This window comes from Schistocerca nitens, chromosome 3 (genome assembly GCF_023898315.1).
Source record: "Schistocerca nitens isolate TAMUIC-IGC-003100 chromosome 3, iqSchNite1.1, whole genome shotgun sequence".
Classification (NCBI taxonomy): Eukaryota; Metazoa; Arthropoda; class Insecta; order Orthoptera; family Acrididae; genus Schistocerca; species Schistocerca nitens.
This window is the reverse complement of record NC_064616.1, coordinates 631,855,492-631,874,430: the sequence shown is the minus strand read 5'-3', so window position 1 is coordinate 631,874,430 and position 18,939 is coordinate 631,855,492. Positions and strand designations below refer to the sequence as shown.

The 18,939-nt window shown below is 41.6% G+C and overlaps 1 protein-coding gene across 3 annotated transcripts in view; it reads left to right on the top strand.

Moving 5' to 3' along the window:
• The window catches only part of LOC126248573 (ATP-dependent helicase brm), a 456,856-nt gene that overhangs the window by 21,860 nt on the left and 416,057 nt on the right, over positions 1–18,939 (top strand). For 2 of the 3 annotated variants that reach the window (XM_049949678.1, XM_049949676.1), the window contains exons 2-3: positions 16,662–16,760; positions 17,090–17,189. In XM_049949678.1, the coding sequence (XP_049805635.1) occupies positions 17,134–17,189 (56 nt within the window). In that variant the 5' untranslated portion in view covers positions 16,662–16,760; positions 17,090–17,133. The remainder of the gene's footprint in view (positions 1–16,661; positions 16,761–17,089; positions 17,190–18,939) is intronic. The other variant, XM_049949677.1, reaches the window with a different exon arrangement.

Here is an 18,939-nt window from a genome sequence, read left to right as displayed (position 1 = left end):
TTGGATGTACCGTGCACTATTCAGTGTCCCCTCGACGATCACCAGTGGTGTACGGCCAGTGTAGGAGATCGCTCCCCACACCATGATGTCGGGTGTTGGCCCTGTGTGCCTCGGTCGTATGCAGTCCTGATTGTGGCGCTCACCTGCACGGCGCCAAACACGCATACGACCATCATTGGCACCAAGGCAGAAGCGACTCTCATCGCTGAAGACGACACGTCTCCATTCGTCCCTCCATTCACGCCTGTCACTACACCACTGGAGGCGGGCTGCACGATGTTGGGGCGTGAGCGGAAGACGGCCTAACGGTGTGCGGGACCGTAGCCCAGCTTCATGGAGATGGTTGCGAATGGTCCTCGCCGATACCCCAGGAGCAACAGTGTCCCTAATTTGCTGGGAAGTGGCGGTGCGGTCCCCTACGGCACTGCGTAGGATCCTACGGTCTTGGCGTGCATCCGTGAATCGCTGCGGTCCGGTCCCAGGTCGACGGGCACGTGCACCTTCCGCCGACCACTGGCGATAACATCGATATACTGTGGAGACCTCACGCCCCATGTGTTGAGCAATTCGGCGGTACGTCCACCCGGCCTCCCGCATGCCCACTATACGCCCTCGCTCAAAGTCTGTCAACTGCACATACGGTTCACGTCCACACTGTCGCGGCATGCTACCAGTGTTAAAGACTGCGATGGAGCTCCGTATGCCACGGCAAACTGGCTGACACTGACGGCGGCGGTGCACAAATGCTGCGCAGCTAGCGCCATTCAACGGCCAACACCGCGGTTCCTGGTGTGTCCGCTGTGCCGTGCGTGTGATCATTGCTTGTACAGCCCTCTCGCAGTGTCCGGAGCAAGTATGGTGGGTCTGACACACCGGTGTCAGTGTGTTCTTTTTTCCATTTCCAGGAGTGTATGTCTTCCTCCAGATGGTGTAGTACCCCTGAATGCATTGGCTGCACTGGTTGATCAACTCCCTAAACCTTTTCTACTTTTGGGAGATTTTAACACTCATAACCCCTTGTGGGGTAGCACCGTGCTTACTGGCCGAGTCAAAGATGTCAAAAATTTACTGTCACAACTTGACCTCTGCCTCTTAAATACAGGTGCCCCCACACATTTCAGTGTGGCACACAGCACATATTCGGCCATTGATCTCTTGGTTTGCAGTCCTGGCCTACTCCCATCTATCCAGTGGAGAGTTCATGACGACCTTTATGGTAGTGACCACTTCCCCATCTTCCTGTCACTGCCCCGGTGTCAGGCCCATGGACACCTGCCCAGATGGGCTTTAAACAAGGTGAACTGGGAAACTTTCACTTCTGCTGTCACCGTCGAATCTCACCCACATGGTAACATTGATGTGATGGTTGAGCAGGTGACTACAACTATCGTTCCTGCGGCAGAAAATGCGATCCCTCGCTCTTTAGGGTGCCCACGGTGAAAGGCAGTCCATTGGTGGTCGCCGGCAAGCTCTACAGCAGCATAAGCGGCACTCATCTCTGCAGCATTGTATAGCCTTTAAACGGCTCCGTGCTCGTGTTCGCCATCTTATCAAACGACGGAAGCAGGAGTGTTGGGAGAGATACGTCACGACCATTGGGTGCCATACATCACCTTCCCAAGTCTGGGCAAAGATCAAACGTGTTTTCGGGTACCAGACCCCAACAGGTGTTCCTGGTGTTAACATAAATGGCGTGTTATCTACCGACGAAAACCCGATTGCCGAGCACTTTGCTGAGCACTATGCTCGAGCCTCTTTGTCGGAGAATTACCCCCAGCCTTTTGCACTCTCAAACAGCGGCTGGAAGGAAAAGTAATTTCGTTCACTACATGCCACGTTGACTCATGTAATGCCCCATTTACAGAGTGGGAGCTCCTCAGTGCCCAGGCACATTGCCCCGACACAGCTCCTGGGCCAGATCGGATCCACAGTCAGATGATTAAACATCTCTCGCCTGACTACAAGTGACATCTCCTCGTCATCTTCAACTGGATCTGGTACGATGGCTTCTTTTCATCGCAATGGCAGAAAAGCACCATCATTTTGGTGCTCAGCTCCGGTAAAAACCAGCTTGATGTGGATAGGTATTGGCCCATCAGCCTCACCAACGTTCTTTGTAAGCTGCTGGAACGTATGGTGTGTTGGCGGTTAGGTTGGGTCCTGGAGTCACGTGGCATATTGGCTCCGTGTCAGGGCGGCTTCCGCCAGGATTGCTCTACCACTGATAATCTTGTGTCCCTTGAGTCTGCCGTCGTCACAGCCTTTTCCAGATGCCAACACCTGGTTGCCGTCTTTTTTTGATTTACGAAAAGCATATGACACAACCTGGTGACATCATATCCTTGCCACATTATAAGAGTGGGGTCTCCGAGGCCTGCTCCCGATTTTTATCAAAAATTTGCTGTCGCTTCGTATTTTCCGCGTCCAAGTTGGTGCCTCCCATAGTTCCATCCATATCCAGGAGAATGGAGTCCCACAGGGCTCCATATTGAGTGTGTGTCTATTTTTAGTGGCCATTAACGGTCTAGCGGCAGCTGTAGGGCCATCTCGCCTTCTCTGTATGCGGATGACTTTTGTATTTCTTACTGCTCCTCCAGTACTGGTGTTGCTGAGTGGCACCTACAGGGAGCCATTCACAAGGTGGAGTCATAGGCTCTGGCCCACAGCTTCCAGTTTTCAGCCTTAAAGTTGTCTGTCATGCACTTCTGTCGGCGTCGTACCGTTCATCCAGACCCAGAACTTTATCTAACTGATGAACCACTCACTGTAGTGGAAGCATATCGATTCTTAGGGCTGGTTTTCAATGCCCGATTGACTTTGCTACCTCACCTACATCAGCGTAAGTGGAAATACTGGCAGCACCTCAATGCCCTCCACTGCCTGAGCAACACCAATTGGGGTGCAGATCGTTCTACGCTACTGCAGCTCTACAGAGCCCTTGTTAAATCCTGTCTTGACTATGAGAGTGTGGTTTATGGTTCAGTGGTGCCCTCGGTGTTGCGTTTACTCAACCCAGTGCACCACTGTGGCGTTCACCTAGCAACAGGTTCTTTTAGAACAAGTCCATTGACCAGTGTCCTGGTGGAGGCCAGAGTCCCTCCATTGAAGGTTAGGCATGCACAACTACTCGCCAGTTATATTGCACACGTTTGTAGTTTCCCTGCGCATCCGAATTACCATCTCCATTTCCCACCCGCGGCAGCCCGTCTCCGCATTGGCAGCCCCGGTCAGGGCTAACGATTGCGGTTCGCGTGCGATCTGTCTGAACTGGAGTCCTTCCCTTTACCACCTATACTTGAGGTCCAAACACCTCCGTGGTGTACACCTAGGCCGCAGTTTCGCCTTGACCTTTCACATGGCCCTAAGGACTCAGTTAACACTATGACTCTCTGCTGTCACCTCCTCTCGATTCTCGATATGTATCAGGGCCATGAAGTGGTTTACACTCATAGCTCGATGGCCGATGGTCACGTTGGCTTTGCCTACGTTCATGGTGGACATATAGAAAGGCACTCCTTTTCCGATGGCTGCAGTGATTTCACTGCAGAGCTGACAGCCATATTTCGTGCTCTTGAGCACATCCGTTCATGCCCAGGCAAGTATTTTCTCCTGTGTACTGACTCCTTGAGTAACCTACAAGCTATCAACCTGTGCTACCCTCGTCATCCTTTTGTAGCGACCATACAGCAGTCCATCTGTGCCCTGGAACGGTCCAGTCGTTCAGTGGTGTTTGTCTGGACCCCAGGTCATGTCGGAATCCCAGGCAACGAACTTGCCGACAGGCTGGCCAAACAGGCTACATGGAAACCGCTTCTGGAGATGGGCGTCTCCGAACCTGACCTGCGTTCTGACTTATGCTGCAGGGTTTTTCAGCTTTGGGAGACGGAATAGCATAACAGTATGCACAACAAACTGCATGTCACCAACAAGACTATGAATGTGTGGAAGTCTTCCATGTGGGCTTCTCTTACAGAATCAGTTGTCCTGTGCCGGCTCCGCATTGACCATGCTTGGGCAACCCACAGTTACCTCCTGTGCCGTGAAGACCCTCCTCAGTGTCGGTGCAGAGCCCGGTTGACAGTGGCCCATCTTCTGGTGCAATTTCCCACTTTGACTGCCCAGCGACAGAACCTTGGGTTACAGAACTCGTTGCCGCTAATTTTACCTGACAACACCTCACGTTTTATTCGTGAGGATGGGTTTTATCATTTGATGTACGTTTTAGCGCATGTGCTTCTGTGTCCTCCACCCTAGTGCTTTTAGGGTGGAGGTTTTAATGTGTTGCAGAATGGCTGGTTTCTCCTTTTTATTCTCATGGTCAGCGAGCCATGGTCATCTGCTTTGTTGTTTTACTCTCTTTATCCCGGTTCTTGCGTTTCTGTGGTTTTCTTGTCCCCCTTTTGTCCATTTACACGTTTGTTGCCCTTCGTCATTCTTATGATTTTTTCTTTCATTCTGTTTTGTGTTGTCAGTCTCATTTGTTTTATTCTCACACTTGTGGCATTGTTTTATTTGGAACAAGGGACTGATGACCTCATAGTTTGGTGCCTTCCCCCTGTCTTTTAATCCAACCAACCAACCTGATCCTGACTGATAAAATTGACAGTATCTTTGATTGACGAGTTGTGCACATTCACAGTTCTCATAAAGATAAGTGTTTAATTGATTAATAACAATTAATTAAGGCAGTATTACATAATAATTAAGTAAATTAATACCTATTATAAGCTATCAATTAAAGACTTCACATTTTTTTGTGTATTTTCTGAAGGAAGAAAACATTTCATAGGTGCGAATTTTGGACTAGGATTTGTTTACGTTGTGATATACTGTAAGTTACATGATTATTTCAATGAAGTAAAGTTTGTGTTGTTAGTGTATTCTCATATGCTATCCATTTGGTTCTCTAGTAAGTAGCCAAAGTAAGAATATCCGAAATAAGTGAAAAGTTTATATATGTAGGCTCAATTCTTTGTTTACTTTTTGTTTCGTTATGTAAACAATACAGGTTACGTCATTTTTGTTTCACCAGAAGTTTTGAATTAGTATCCGAACTTTAGGCCTAAACTTTCTAAGAAATTTCATATATTAAATGAGTAGCCTATGAAGTTGTTATTGTTTTAACTTAGACTAAAGCTAAAATTTGTTTTCCATGAGTAAGAAGTGTATGACTTGCCATAGGATTGTTAGTTCTGGGGGTGGTGTGAGGGTTGTTGCAGTTTCTTTCATATGGGTGACTGTAATGGCATGGGAATTTGGGGAATAAACAAGGCTCATTGGTTGTGTAGGATTTGCTGTAGAGATAGGAAAATAGTGGAACAAGAGGAGAAGATTGCTGGCCTTAAGGCGAATCTAGATAAAGTAAAACAAGATCTGGAAAGGTTAAGGGGGGAGAAGGGAAAAGAGAGGAGGGGAGTGAAAAGAACTTCAAATGTGTGTGAAATCTTATGGGACTTAACTGCTAAGGTCATCAGTCCCTAAGCCTACACACTACTTAACCTAAATTATCCTAAGGATGAACACACAACCATGCTCGAGGGAGGACTCGAAGCTCCGCCGGGACTAGCCGCACAGTCCATGACTGCAGCACCTTAGACGGCACGGCTAATCCCGCGTGGCGGTGGGAAGTGACAACAGGTTGTAGAAGAAATAGGAAGATGGATGTTCTCAGACAGTGTGGTTGTGAATGTGGAAAACAGGTTTGATCTGTTCTCACAGTTGGAAACTGATGAGCTACAAATAGGTGTAGGAGTAGACAGGACACAACAAACTTTCAAAAAGTGTTTGCAAAGTAAGAAGTCAGAAAAAGCTGAGGAGAAGAAGAAAGTTTTGTTGTTAGGTAGTCCACATGGTAGAGGTGTAATCCAACTGTTGCAAGATGAACTAGGGTCAGGTTACCAGGTCACAAGCTTTTTTAAACCTAGTGCAAGTCTGGGTTAGGTTATAGAGGATGTAGGTTCACTTTGCACAGACTTATAAAGTAAGACATCATAGTAATTGTGGGTGGGGTGGGCAACAGCATAGATAGGAACCCTAATTATTCAATTGAGAGTGACCTGGTAAAGATAACTTCAGCAACAAGGCATACTGGTGATAGGCTTGTGTCTGTTCTGAGGCGCCATGACGAGCCTCATTTAAACCCTTCTTTTAGGAGAGTTAATTTAGAGGTGGAACGGCTGCTTGGATCAGATATGGGGTCTCACATCGGTGTGGTTCCTATTGACTCTATCAGCAGGTGAGACTATACTCGGATTGGCCTTCACGTCTACAGGAAAGGGAAGGGAAAACTGTCTGGGCTAACAGCAAATAACTTGGGGGGGGGGGGGGGAGGGGGGGGCTGTTACAAGTGATAAAGTACCAGTGGTACAAGTGACAGATCAGCAGTTCTTTTAGGGTACAGAGGACAGAAACAAAAGGTGTTCAGAGACAGGCTGAAAATCACATTCACATTGATAAAACAGGCAGCCAGAAAGCAAATTTTAATGTACACAATTCATGCAGACAGCCTCTGATTGAAACTAGAGATAATCAAAAATTGGCAAGAAAATTAGGTTCATCCAGTTGTAATTCAGCCCATGCATAAAATCAGTTATCGTTATTGTATCAGATTATCTGAGGACTAAAGGGTAAGCTTAATGAGTTGCTTATTTGTGTTGAAGAAGTAGAGTTGAGCAAACCAGTTGATATAATCTGCCTCTCTGAGCATCATGTGACCACTGGTATATATATGCTAAATGTTACAGGATTCAAGTTAGCTTCTGTAGGGAAAATATGGAGAAAGGAGGAGTTGCCACATTTGTCAGAAACTGTTTTGATTTCCAGAATATTGATATTAATAAATTTTGCTCGGAACAGTGCTTAGAAGCTTGTGCAACAGAAGTAGTATTTCATAATAAGTCCTTTATAATAGTACGTATATGCAGATCACCTTCAGGAAATTTTAACCCCTTCATAAAAAATGTGGAAGCTCTGCTGTCCCATCTCATGGTAAAAAACAAGGAAATAGTGGTTGCTGGTGACTGTAATGTGGATTTATTGAAAAGCTCTGTCAGTGAACAATTATTGCAGTCAGTAACACTATCATTCAATTTAGTTCCTACTATGAACTTTGCTACTAGGATATGTAAATGCTCTGAGACTGCTACTGATAATAATGTTTGTAGACAAATCTAGGGAAGAAAGTCATATCACAAAACCAATAGTAAATGGGCGATCTGATCATGACATGCAACATCTTGTGTTAAATGTTGAAACTTGTCAGGATAAAAAATCTATTAAATCTGAGTACAGGAGGGTAGTAAATAAGTCAAAAATTGAGAAATTCAGGAAATTGCTCAAAGACATGAACTGGATAGATGTTTACAATACTTCTGGAAAAATTTGGAAATTTGTGGTAAGGTTTTATGGGTTTTATGGGACCACACTACTGAGGTCATCGGTCCCTAAGCTGATGCCTTACTTAGTCTAACTTACGCTAAAGACAAAACACACACACACACACACACACACACACACACACACACACACACATGCACAAGGGAGGACATGAACCTCCGACGGGGGGAGGGGGGGTGGGGGGGCTGCATGGACCGTGACTCGGCACCTCAGATCACGCGACTACAATACTTCTGACTCAAATGGAAAACACAAAGCATTCATTAATAAAGTTCCCTCCGCTTTTGAAAATTTTTTCCCTAAAGGTAACTCAAATCACACAGAAGTCAAAAAATAATCTGTGGGTTACACAAGGAATAAAGATATCACATGGGACAAAAAGAAGACTGTATCTCCTATCTAGGAACAGCTCTGATGTTAGAATTGTAATGCATTACAAAGAATACAGCAAAATATTGAAGCAAGTAATCCAGAAATTGAAGCAGCTTTATTATGAGAAAAAGATAATTACATCAGACAACAAACTGTATGGGCTATAGTGAAGATAGAGACAGGTGGGGCTAAAGAAGGATGAGGAACAGATAGCTCTAAAATTAAATGAGACTTGGTAACAAGTGCATGTAGTGTTGCAAACCTCTTAAACAAGTACTTCATTTCTGTTACTGACAGCTTGGGGTTATCAAGTTCGGTGAACTGTGCAATGGTGTATTTGAGACCGGTCTTGAAAAATAACTTCAGTAAAATGGAAATGACACACACGTCTCCCAAAGAAGTAACATCCATCATAAAATCCTTAAAATCTAAGTATTGCAGTGGGTATGATAACATATCAACGAAGTTAATCAAGGAGTGCCCGTGCGAGTTGAGTTCTATCCTAAGTTATTTGTGTAATCAATCTCTTATCAGCGGAACATTTCCAGACGGGGTAAAATATGCTGAAGTTAAGCCTCTTTACAAGATGGGGGATAAAGAGATACCATCAAATTATCAACCAATTTCACTTTTGCTGGCTTTCTCAAAAATATTTGAAAAGGTTGTGTTCAAACGTCTCCTTAAGCATTTGACAGCAAATAATGTATTGTCCAAGTCACAGTTGGATTTCTTAAGGGTTCTGATATAGAGAAAGCTATTTACACTCACAGTGAGAATGTAGTTAATTCATTAGATAATAAATTAGAGGGTACTGGCATTTTCTATGACCTGTCAGAAGCCTTGGACTGTGTGAACCACAGCATTCTCTTGAGTAAATTAGAATATTATGGTCTCACTGGCAATGCTGCAAAATGGTTTAAGTCTTGTCTATCTAACAGGAAACAAAGGGTGTCATTGCGAAAGACCTGTGCAGTAAGCAGTCTGTCTTCATTTGACTGGGAATTAATTACATATGGTGTTCCTCAAGGTTCCATCTTGGGTACATTGCTTTTCTTGTGTACATTAATGACCTCTCATCTGTTACATTGCCAGATGCTAAGTTTGTTTTGTTTGCAGATGATTACAAACATTACAATAAGTAGCAAGTCAAGTACAGATTTAGAAATAGCTGCTAATCAAATTTTCAATTATATTAATAAGTGGTTTAAAGCTAACTAACTGTCATTAAACTTTGAGAAGACCCACTATGTGCAGTTCAGAACCTGTAAGAGATTTCCTTTCAGCATTTGTATAACATATGAAGACATGCAGATCGAAAATGTTGGCGGTGTTAAACTCCCAGGATTACAAATCGATAATAAATTAAGTTGGGAAGGGCGTACCACAGAATTGCTTAAGCGCCTAAATAAGTCTGTATTTGTGGTGAGAATGATGTCAGATGTCGGAGATATAAATATAAAAAAACTGCATACTTTGCTTACTTTCATTCTGTTATGTCATATGGGATCATGTTCTGGGGCAACTCATCAAACGGAGCAGAAGTTTTTAGCATGCAAAAGTGTGTGATAAGAATCATTTGTGGTGTAAATTCACGAACATTTTGTAGAAACCTGTTCAAGGAACTTTGTATTCTAACCACTGCTTCTCAGTATGTGTATTCCTTAATAAAATTTGTTGCAAATAAGAAATCTCTATTTCCAACCAATAGCTCAATACATAGTATCAATACTAGGAATAAGAACAATGTACATGAAGACCTAAAATCACTTACGTTGGTCCAAAAAGGGGTCCAATATTCAGGAACACACATTTTGAATAAATTGCCAGCAACCATTAAAAACGTGGTTTCAGATAAAGCACAGTTTAAACAGAGTTTGAAAGACTTTTTGTTAGGCAACTCCTTCTACTCTATAGATGAATATCTTAACAGAGACTGTTAAGCCAGCTTAAGTAAAAATGTCTGTTAGATTTCAGTTTTGACAGCACTTGGTCACAACAGTCAAGATTAGGTATTTGGTGTATGATAAATTTATTAATAGTGCATAAAAATGTTTCATTTTGACAGAGTGTTAATTTCGTTAATATTAGCTGTTCCAGTTTACCGCATTGTATTCACCTATTTTAACACTCTCCTGAAAAATGAGCAGAGTAGTAAGTATTATATTCAAATGTTTTATGTTCTTATGTTATACTTTCTGACATGTTCCATACCCACGAGAATCGTCTCATTTTTTGGGTTTATGGAACAAAAACTGAATCTAATCTAATCTTCAAAATTCCAGTTGCTATTCATGCCAAAATGGTTTCATAAACAATACCACTGTTGAGTACTTTCTCCCACCCTTCCAAAAATGGCATATGTGGTTGCAGCCTTCCTTGCACTTATGAATTAATTGCGAGCTACAGTAAAAAGTAAGCATTCCCAAGATATCATAAAGCATTCTCTAGGGAAGGCAAATGAGAGAAAATCCACTGCAAACAATATAAAAGCTAAACTGAAAAACACTCCAATACTTGCTTTATGCCAGTACTTTAAATCTTTTTATAATGAAAGTGGCTCAGAAATAAGCTGTTCAGTACCTGCACCACAAAAAGAAAAATGGGCACAAATTGTGATGCACAAACTGAAAACTAAGAAGTCACAGATGATCCTCATGTCGCACCAAAGTTGACCAGTGAATATTTTCATGAAGCTCATCCCCCAATACTCATTGATGGTATCTTTTTAGCCTATAAAAAAGGAAAGCTTCAGGCATAATCCAAGACTAGGTGGAACAGTTGTCACAGCATGAATGAAATTTTTCTTGTGCCTGTATGGAATTGAAAATTCTAGACTGCTGCTGTTACAAAAGTGCCCTCCATTCTATTAGCTTTATATTGGGGATGGTTGATAGTACTTAAACACCACACTTTTGCCATTAGGAGTGCATAACAAGGTTTCATTTTGACAGTGTGTCAATTCCGTAAATATGAGCTGTTCCAGTTAACTCAACTAACAGTAGAGGTGCTGAGTTGTCAGAATCCAGTGGCTTCCTCCATCAGAGAAATGTGTATTTTCAGTATATTATTTTACAAGGCCCAACAAGAAGATGTGACAGTTTCTAAAGTCTACTAACCCAATTATATTTTAAGATAAATTATGTCTAACATTCTTATGTGAAATTTTATAGCAAAGTTCTGATAGTCCTGAAGTATAGTGAGATTTGTACAATTTATTATTGCAAAATTACAAATTATGGTTGGAAAATTCAGTGACGTGCATCTGAATAATAGGAGGTAACTGACATATTGCTGAGTAAAATCTGTTTTTGTCCCAGTAACTACTGTGACTTGTCTTAGCAGTGACTTCTCATTCTCACTGCACATGACATGCTAAATAGTTGTGGATTATCTTGTCCCACCAACAGCTGCTCACAATTTATGTGTATGCTGGAACATGATTTGAGCAGTGTTCAGTTGTTTTGGCAGCATCCACATAATGCTGTGGTCCTGTGTTCCCAGTGGCCAGGCAAGATATCTCATGTTTGTGGTTTATCCATTGAATCTTTCCGAGACAGTTTGGAATGTAATATGTGACGTGCTGTCTTGCTGAATTTACGGGTCTACAGTGATGTGCTCTAAGTGTACAAAGGGGGTGGGTGTGATCTAGATTGTTCAACCTACATACTTGGCTTGGATGCTCTAGCCACAATCAAATGCCGCGAGATACCTTGTCTGATCCATCCTGACACCACAGTACTGTAATGTCTTGCTAGAGGGGCCAAAACAAAACAGCAGAGCCCATTGATAAAGTTGAATACTATGCCTGTGCAGCAGCAGAAATTTTGTACCTGTGTCAGGCCAATCCAGCAGCTAAAGAAGTTATCTGGAATGGTGTGACGCAGCTGCAACATTACTACTGTTGTTGAATTAGTGAACAATACTCCACTTTCATCATTTTTCGGGAGTGTACCTGGGATATTGTTAACTCCTGTACTAGTATTTTGGCTGACAACTTTTCAGCCATTCTCATTGTGAGTTGCTTACAAGATTTTTCAAGCACTTTACACTGTGAAGTAAACGTGTATGCATCAAAGGTAACACTGTTGGTAACTTCAAGGAACACAATACTCCACTTTATTAGTGGGCTGCACCATTTTGTTTTTGCTTTTGCAGTGGCATGCTTTGGTACTGGGACTTCATGATATCGTGAAAGCGATGGATCAAATCAGTCAGATAGATGCATTGTTTTTTTACTTTCAAAATGCATTTGATCCAGTACCACACACAATCTTTCCAAAAGGCACTTGATTCAGTACCACACTTGTGCTTTCCAAAAAGCAGTAAATTTTCAGAGTGTTCGGAATAAAGTTCCTGAATTTACTGCCCTCCAGGAAGCGTGTGGCGCACAAATTATTCTCGGGACTGAGACCTGGCTGAACCCTGAGATAGGAAGTTCTGAAATATTTAGTGAGGGTTGGAACATGTATCGGGAAGACAGATTAGACACCGTAGGAGGTGGTGTCTTCATTGCAGTTGACAAAAATATTGTGTTTACTGAGGTCGAAGTAGAGTGTGATTGTGAAGTTATCTGGACGCGTTTAACAGGGCTAGGAGAAATAAAGTTAATTGTTGGGTGTTATTACTGGCCACCAGGTTCCACCATAACAGTTCTAGAATCATTCAAAGGGAGTCTACACTTTGTATCGCAGAAGTACTCGCTCATGCTATATTAGTCGTTCAACCTACCTAGTATAGACTTGGATGTCTATGGATTCATTACAGGTGGTACAGACAAGCCGTCGTGTGAATTCTTTTGAACACATTATCCGAAAACTGTCTTGAGCAGCTAAATCGACAGCCAACGCGTAATGAAAGTATTTTAGATCTGGTAGCCACAAACAGACCAGACCTCATCGACGTTGTCAGTGTTGAGACAGGGATTAGTGATCATGATGTTGTCATTACAACTACGGTTACGAAATTTAAAAAGTTGGTCAAGAAGGCTGTGAGAATATTCTTACTAGAAATAGCAGATAAGCAGTTGTTAGCATCCCGCTTAGTAAATGAATTGACTTCATTTACTTCCAGTATGATGGACGTGGAAGAATTATGGGCAAATTTTAAACACATTGTAAATCACGCATTGGACAAGTACGTGCCAAAAAAGTGGGTTACGGACGGAAAAGACTCACTGTGGTTTAACAGCGCAATTCGGAGAATGCTCAGGAAACAAAGACAGTTGCACTCACTGTACAAGAAAGGTCGGGAGAATGAGGACAGGCAAAAGTTAGTAGATGTTCATGCTGCTGTAAAAAGAGCGATGCGCGAAGCATTCAACCACTACCACCGTCATACCTTAGTAAAAGATCTTGCTGAAAACCCATGGACATTCTGGTCTTACATAAAATCGGTAAGCGGGTGGAAGGCTTCCATCCAGTCACTCACTGATCAGTCTGGCCTGGCAACAGAAGGCAGCAAAACGAAAGCTGAAATTTTAAATTTAGCATTTGAGAAATCTTTCACGCAGGAGGATCGTACAAACATACCGCTGTTTGAGTGTCGTACAGATTCCCGTATGGAGGACATAGTGATAGACATCCCTGGGGTTGTGAAGCAGCTGAATGGGTTGAAAATAAATAAATCGCCAGGTCCTGATGGGATTCCAATTTGGTTTTACAGAGAGTACTCTACTGCATTGGCTCCTTCCTTAGCTTGCATTTAACGTGAATCTCTTGCCCAACGTAAAGTCCCGAGCGACTGGAAAAAGCCCAGGTGACACCTATATATAAGATGGGTAGAAGGACGGATCCTCAAAGTTACAGACCAATATCCTTAACATCGGTTTGTTGCAGGATTCTCGAACATATTCTCAGTTTGAATATAATGAATTTCCTTGAGATAGAGAAGTTGCTGTCCATGCATCAGCATGGCTTTAGAAAGCATTGCTCCTGCGAAATGCAACTCGCCCTTTTTTCACGATATCTTGTGAATCATGGATGAAGGGTATAAGACGGATGCCATATTCCTTGACTTCCGGAAAGCGTTTGACTCGGTGCCCCACTGCAGACTCCTAGCTAAGGTACGAGCATATGGGATTGGTTCCCAAATATGTGAGTGGCTCAAAGACTTCTTATGTAATAGAGCCCAGTACGTTGTCCTCGATGGTGAGTGTTCATCGGAGGTGAGGGTATCATTTGGAGTGCCCCAGGGAAGTGTTGTTTTCTATCTACATAAATGATCTTTTGGAGAGGGTGGATAGCAATATGCGGCTGTTTGCTGACGATGCTGTGGTGTATGAGAAGGTGTCGTCATTGAGTGACTGTAGGAGGATACAAGATGACTTGGACAAGATTTGTGATTGGTGTAAAGAATGACAGCTAACTCTAAATTTAGGTAAACGTAAATTAATGCAGATGAATAGGAAAAAGAATCCCATAATGTTTGAATACTCCATTAGTAGTGTAGTGCTTGACAGAGTCAACGTCGATTAAATATTTGGGCGTAACATTGCAGAGCGATATGAAGTGGGACAAGCATGTAATGGCAGTTGTGGGGAAGGCGGATAGTCATCTTCAGTTCATTGGTAGAATTTTGGGAAGATGTTGTTCATCTGTAAAGGAGACCGCTTATAAAACACTAATACGACCTATTCTTGAGTACTGCTCGAGCGTTTGGGATCCCTATTAGGTCGGATTGAGGGAGGACATAGAAGCAATTCAGAGGCGGGTTGCTAGATTTGTTACTGGTTGGTTTGAGCATCATGCGAGTGGTACGGAAATGCTTCAGGAACTCTGGTGGGAATCTCTGGAGGAAAGGGGGCATTCTTTTCGTGAATCGCTACTGAGGAAATTTAGAGAACCAGCATTTGAGGCTGACTGCAGTACAATTTTACTGCCGCCAACTTATATTTCGCGGAAAGACCACACAGATAAGATAAGAGAGATTAGGGTTCGTACAGAGGCATATATGCAGTCATTTTTCCCTCGTTCTGTTTCAGAGTGGAACAGGGAGAGAAGATGCTAGTTGTGGTATGAGGTACCCTCCGCCATGCACCGTATGGTGGAGTGCGGAGTATGTATGTAGATGTAGATGTAGATTCAGTACCACACATATGCTTATTATCAAAAATATACTCGTGTGGGGTAGGGAGTGAGACTTGTGACAGGAGGATACAGCGTGTTACCTTGGATGGAGAGCAATCAACAGATGTAGAAGTGAGTTCACATGTTTCCCAGGGAAGTGTGTTGGGACCCTTGCTGTTCATGTTGTATATTAAGGTCCCTGCAGAAAATATTAATAGAAATCTTAGCCTTTTTGCAGATGGTGCAGTGATCTATAATGACATACTGTCTAGGAAAAGCTGCACAGAAATTAACTCAGAAATTGACAAGATTTCAAAGTGGTGGAAAGATTGGCGAGTCACGGTTGCAATTTGGTGACATACAAATATTTTGTTGTAACAATTTGTAGGGACATGAAGTGGAATGATCATACACTCTGTCATAGGTAAAGGAGGTTGCAGACTGCAGTTAGTTGGTAGATTACTTGGGAGATGCATTCAGTCTACAAAGGAGGCTGCATACACAACACTTGTGTGACCCATCCTAGAATATTGTTCGGATATGTGGAGTCTGTACCAGAGAGAACTAATGGGGGATATTTAAAGAATACAAAGAAGGGCAGCACAAGTGATCACAGATTTATTTGATGCATGGGAGAGTGTCACGAAGATGAAGTGAACTGGCAAATGCTTTGAAGATATACACATACTATCCTGTGAAAGCCTACTTAGAAAGTTTCTATAACCAGCTTTTAAGTGATGAATCAAGTAATATATTACAACCTCCTACAACTCCCTCCCATAGGGACGACTCTGGAGACAAGATTATACTAATTACAGCATGCACAGAGGCATTTGAACGGTGGTATAAACTCTAATAACTGGTACAATCAGATGTATCCTCTTCAATGCACATCACAGTGGTTTGACATTTATAGATGTAGGTGTGTACCAAGACAGCAGGCATGTAACTGCAAACAAACAAAAATTTAACTTTACTTTTTTGTGTATTTGTTCTCTGCCCATGCTGATATTGGTTTTTGTTCAAATTTGATTTTTGGTGTTCACTCTTTTTGACAACTGCAGAAGCTTATTTTTGAGGATTACTGTAATGATATGGTGTGCAACCATATTGGATGCTCAGAGATGACAACTTGGGTTGTGTGGAAGTTAATACAAGAGCAATATGGCTACATACGATCGTCAGCACAATGCCTCAGGGAAAATGTTTAGATTAGCAAATATTTTGACACAGTTTGTACATTGCATCCACTAGTAAAGTGAATGGTGGGCACAATTACATATGCCTGGTGTTGGAGACAACAGCAAATCAAGAAATTTACATTAATTCATCATCTTACACTCAAAGCAGATACTGTGTTCTCTGTAAAAACACATTGTATTGGAAAGATAAGTGAGAAAACAGATCTCCTTTGAAAGAATTTAGTATTGATTGATTAAGATGTAGTCTGATGGATCATTTCTCAAGTAAAAATCAAGTCAAAGTCCCTGAATTAAATTATGCTGAATTTTGGCCTGTGTTGTGTTGTTGTAATTAGCGATGGATGTTGATTGATGTGATTACACAACCATTGGGCTCTTTTATGGTACAAAGCTGACAATTTCAGTAAAGACAGTAAATTTCACTAACATATTGAAATAGGGGTAGTTTTTGAACTGTGAAATTATTTTTTAAAATTGCATTTTTAATTTTTTGATGAACGTATTTTCGCATATGCTGAGTGAGTCCATGCAGTGTGTTAAATAATGTCAGTCCATGACAGAAACTTCGAGAGTACTACATTTGAAGTGAAAAGTGAGTAGAAATATGTATAAGTCTTTTTCTTTGCAGGCTGTGCACTTGGATTTCCTGTCTTCAACGACAGTGAACACCTTAAAGAACACAACTGGTCGACCAGGCATTGACAATGATTTGGTAAATGTGGCCAAGGTACAGCAATTTCTCTTATTGACATTATTTGTATCATCTTACCTTTGCACATCATCACAGATGCACATAAATATCCTCATCAATAATTTTCTCCCATTATAACTCAGCAACATATTTAATGCGAGTTTCGTTTTGATAGTTCATCGACTTTGATATTGTGGTTGTATTTTCCTCTCCTGACCTTCAACCTCTGTCCTTCATCTCACTATTCAATTGTTAACCACTAAACATTTAAGTTATCTCGGTAATATATGTCTCTCGGACACAATTTAATTTTTTGTAAGTATGTATAATCTCAGTGTGTTAACTGTATCTGAAACAAATTGCAGATACTTATTGAGGAAATACTAAGAAATTCTATGATATTTACGAGATGACAACTTACAACAGGTTCATCCAACATCTCATTATGAATGGTTCAGGAAAATCGTAAGTTGACTAGAAAGCATTGATGCATAAAATGAAGCAAATGCTGTGTAAATGAAGCACTGTTGTGGTCAGCATGTTCAGCCTGTGCAGGAATATCTAGAAAATGCTGAATAGTTTAAAATGGCAGATTTTGCAAAACCGCTGCCAATATTTTAAAAAAAGAAAATGCCTTTATTTTGGATAACTATACCTGTTACAAATGTTTCATAAATATTAAGTAAGCAAAAAATTACCATATGCAATTGCTGACGTTACTTTTTCTGTGCTTTATCTATAAAAGGAATGGAAAAAAGTGGGTTATACTGTTGCAGTGGAAAGTGGGATTCAGATATAGATATAAGTATCAGTTATATTATTTGTCTATAAGAAAATAACTTTCAGATTTTATGTTGATTTGTTAGGACTGTGAGTTGGTTGACTATGCAAGGTGCTGGTAAAATACTGTAATTGTGATGAGGAGGTGAAGGACTGAGATCATAGGATGGTAATCATTATTTCAATTTTAGGTGAATTTCCTGAATCTGTATAAGTAATTTCTGATCTGGTATCGCTTAGAAGAACATAAATAATTCTTTCCACCACCTGTGTGCTATGCCTCTAATCGTGTCACCATGGATGGAACATTATCTTAGAGAAAAGAATGTCAGCCTGACAACTGTTTCGTGAGAAAGACCGTAACAGTGTTATCAGCAGGTGTATGAACCTATCTGTCAGATCCCTTTGACCACTTATATGTGCTATTGTGTAACATATTAGCCTTCTGCTCAACAGAAGAATAATTTTGTTTCCATAGTTCTTTTCAAGCTTTCCTCCAAATTGCAAGTTTTGAGGAGTTGTTTGTAGGTGTTGCTTTGGTCATTTTGTGTGGTAAATTGTAATATTATTTAGTGGAGATTATTATGGACTTAACTAAGAAATATTTACTTATAACAACTTCTAAATGCAGAGTGTTAATGCCTTCTGACAGCCTAGTCAGGTTAATTGTATTGCTTGAGTTGTTGAATGCACTCACAGTGTGCTGTATATTGAAAGATATACTCTTCTGTGGAGCAGATCCGTCTCCCACGAAATCCGAAGACTGTACAGACAAGTTATTTTTTACTGTGGAAAGGGTTGACAACTGTAAATTGAGTATGTAGCTGTTCATTTGTAAGAAAAATGCCCAAAACTGTGATAGTGCCTATCAGAGAGGTGCATATCAACATTGATAAAAGTGGCATATGATGTGGAAAAATAGTATTTGAATTTTTTGGCAGAAAATGAGGTGAAATGTTTTAAGAAATTATGAGTAATTTATTCTTGAATGCCAAAGCAATGTCATTTGGGTAGTGGTGAGACACTGGACTCTCATTTGCAAGGACAGCAGTTCAAATTCGCGTCTTTTTTTTTGACGTTTTCCAGAATCTTGTAAGGAAGGTGCTGGGCTGGTTTCATTGAAAAGGATGTGGGCAATTTCCTTTGCAGTCTGGACCTTAGCCCTAACAACCTCATTGTTGGGATGTTAAAGTCTTAACCGGCCGCGGTGGTCTCGCGGTTCTAGGCGCGCAGTCCGGAACCGTGTGACTGCTACGGTCGCAGGTTCGAATCCTGCCTCGGGCATGGATGTGTGTGATGTCCTTAGGTTAGTTAGGTTTAAGTAGTTCTAAGTTCTAGGGGACTGATGACCACAGCAGTTGAGTCCCATAGTGCTCAGAGCCATTTGAACCATTTGTTAAAGTCTTATCTTTCTTCATTTTCTTGAATGTCATAT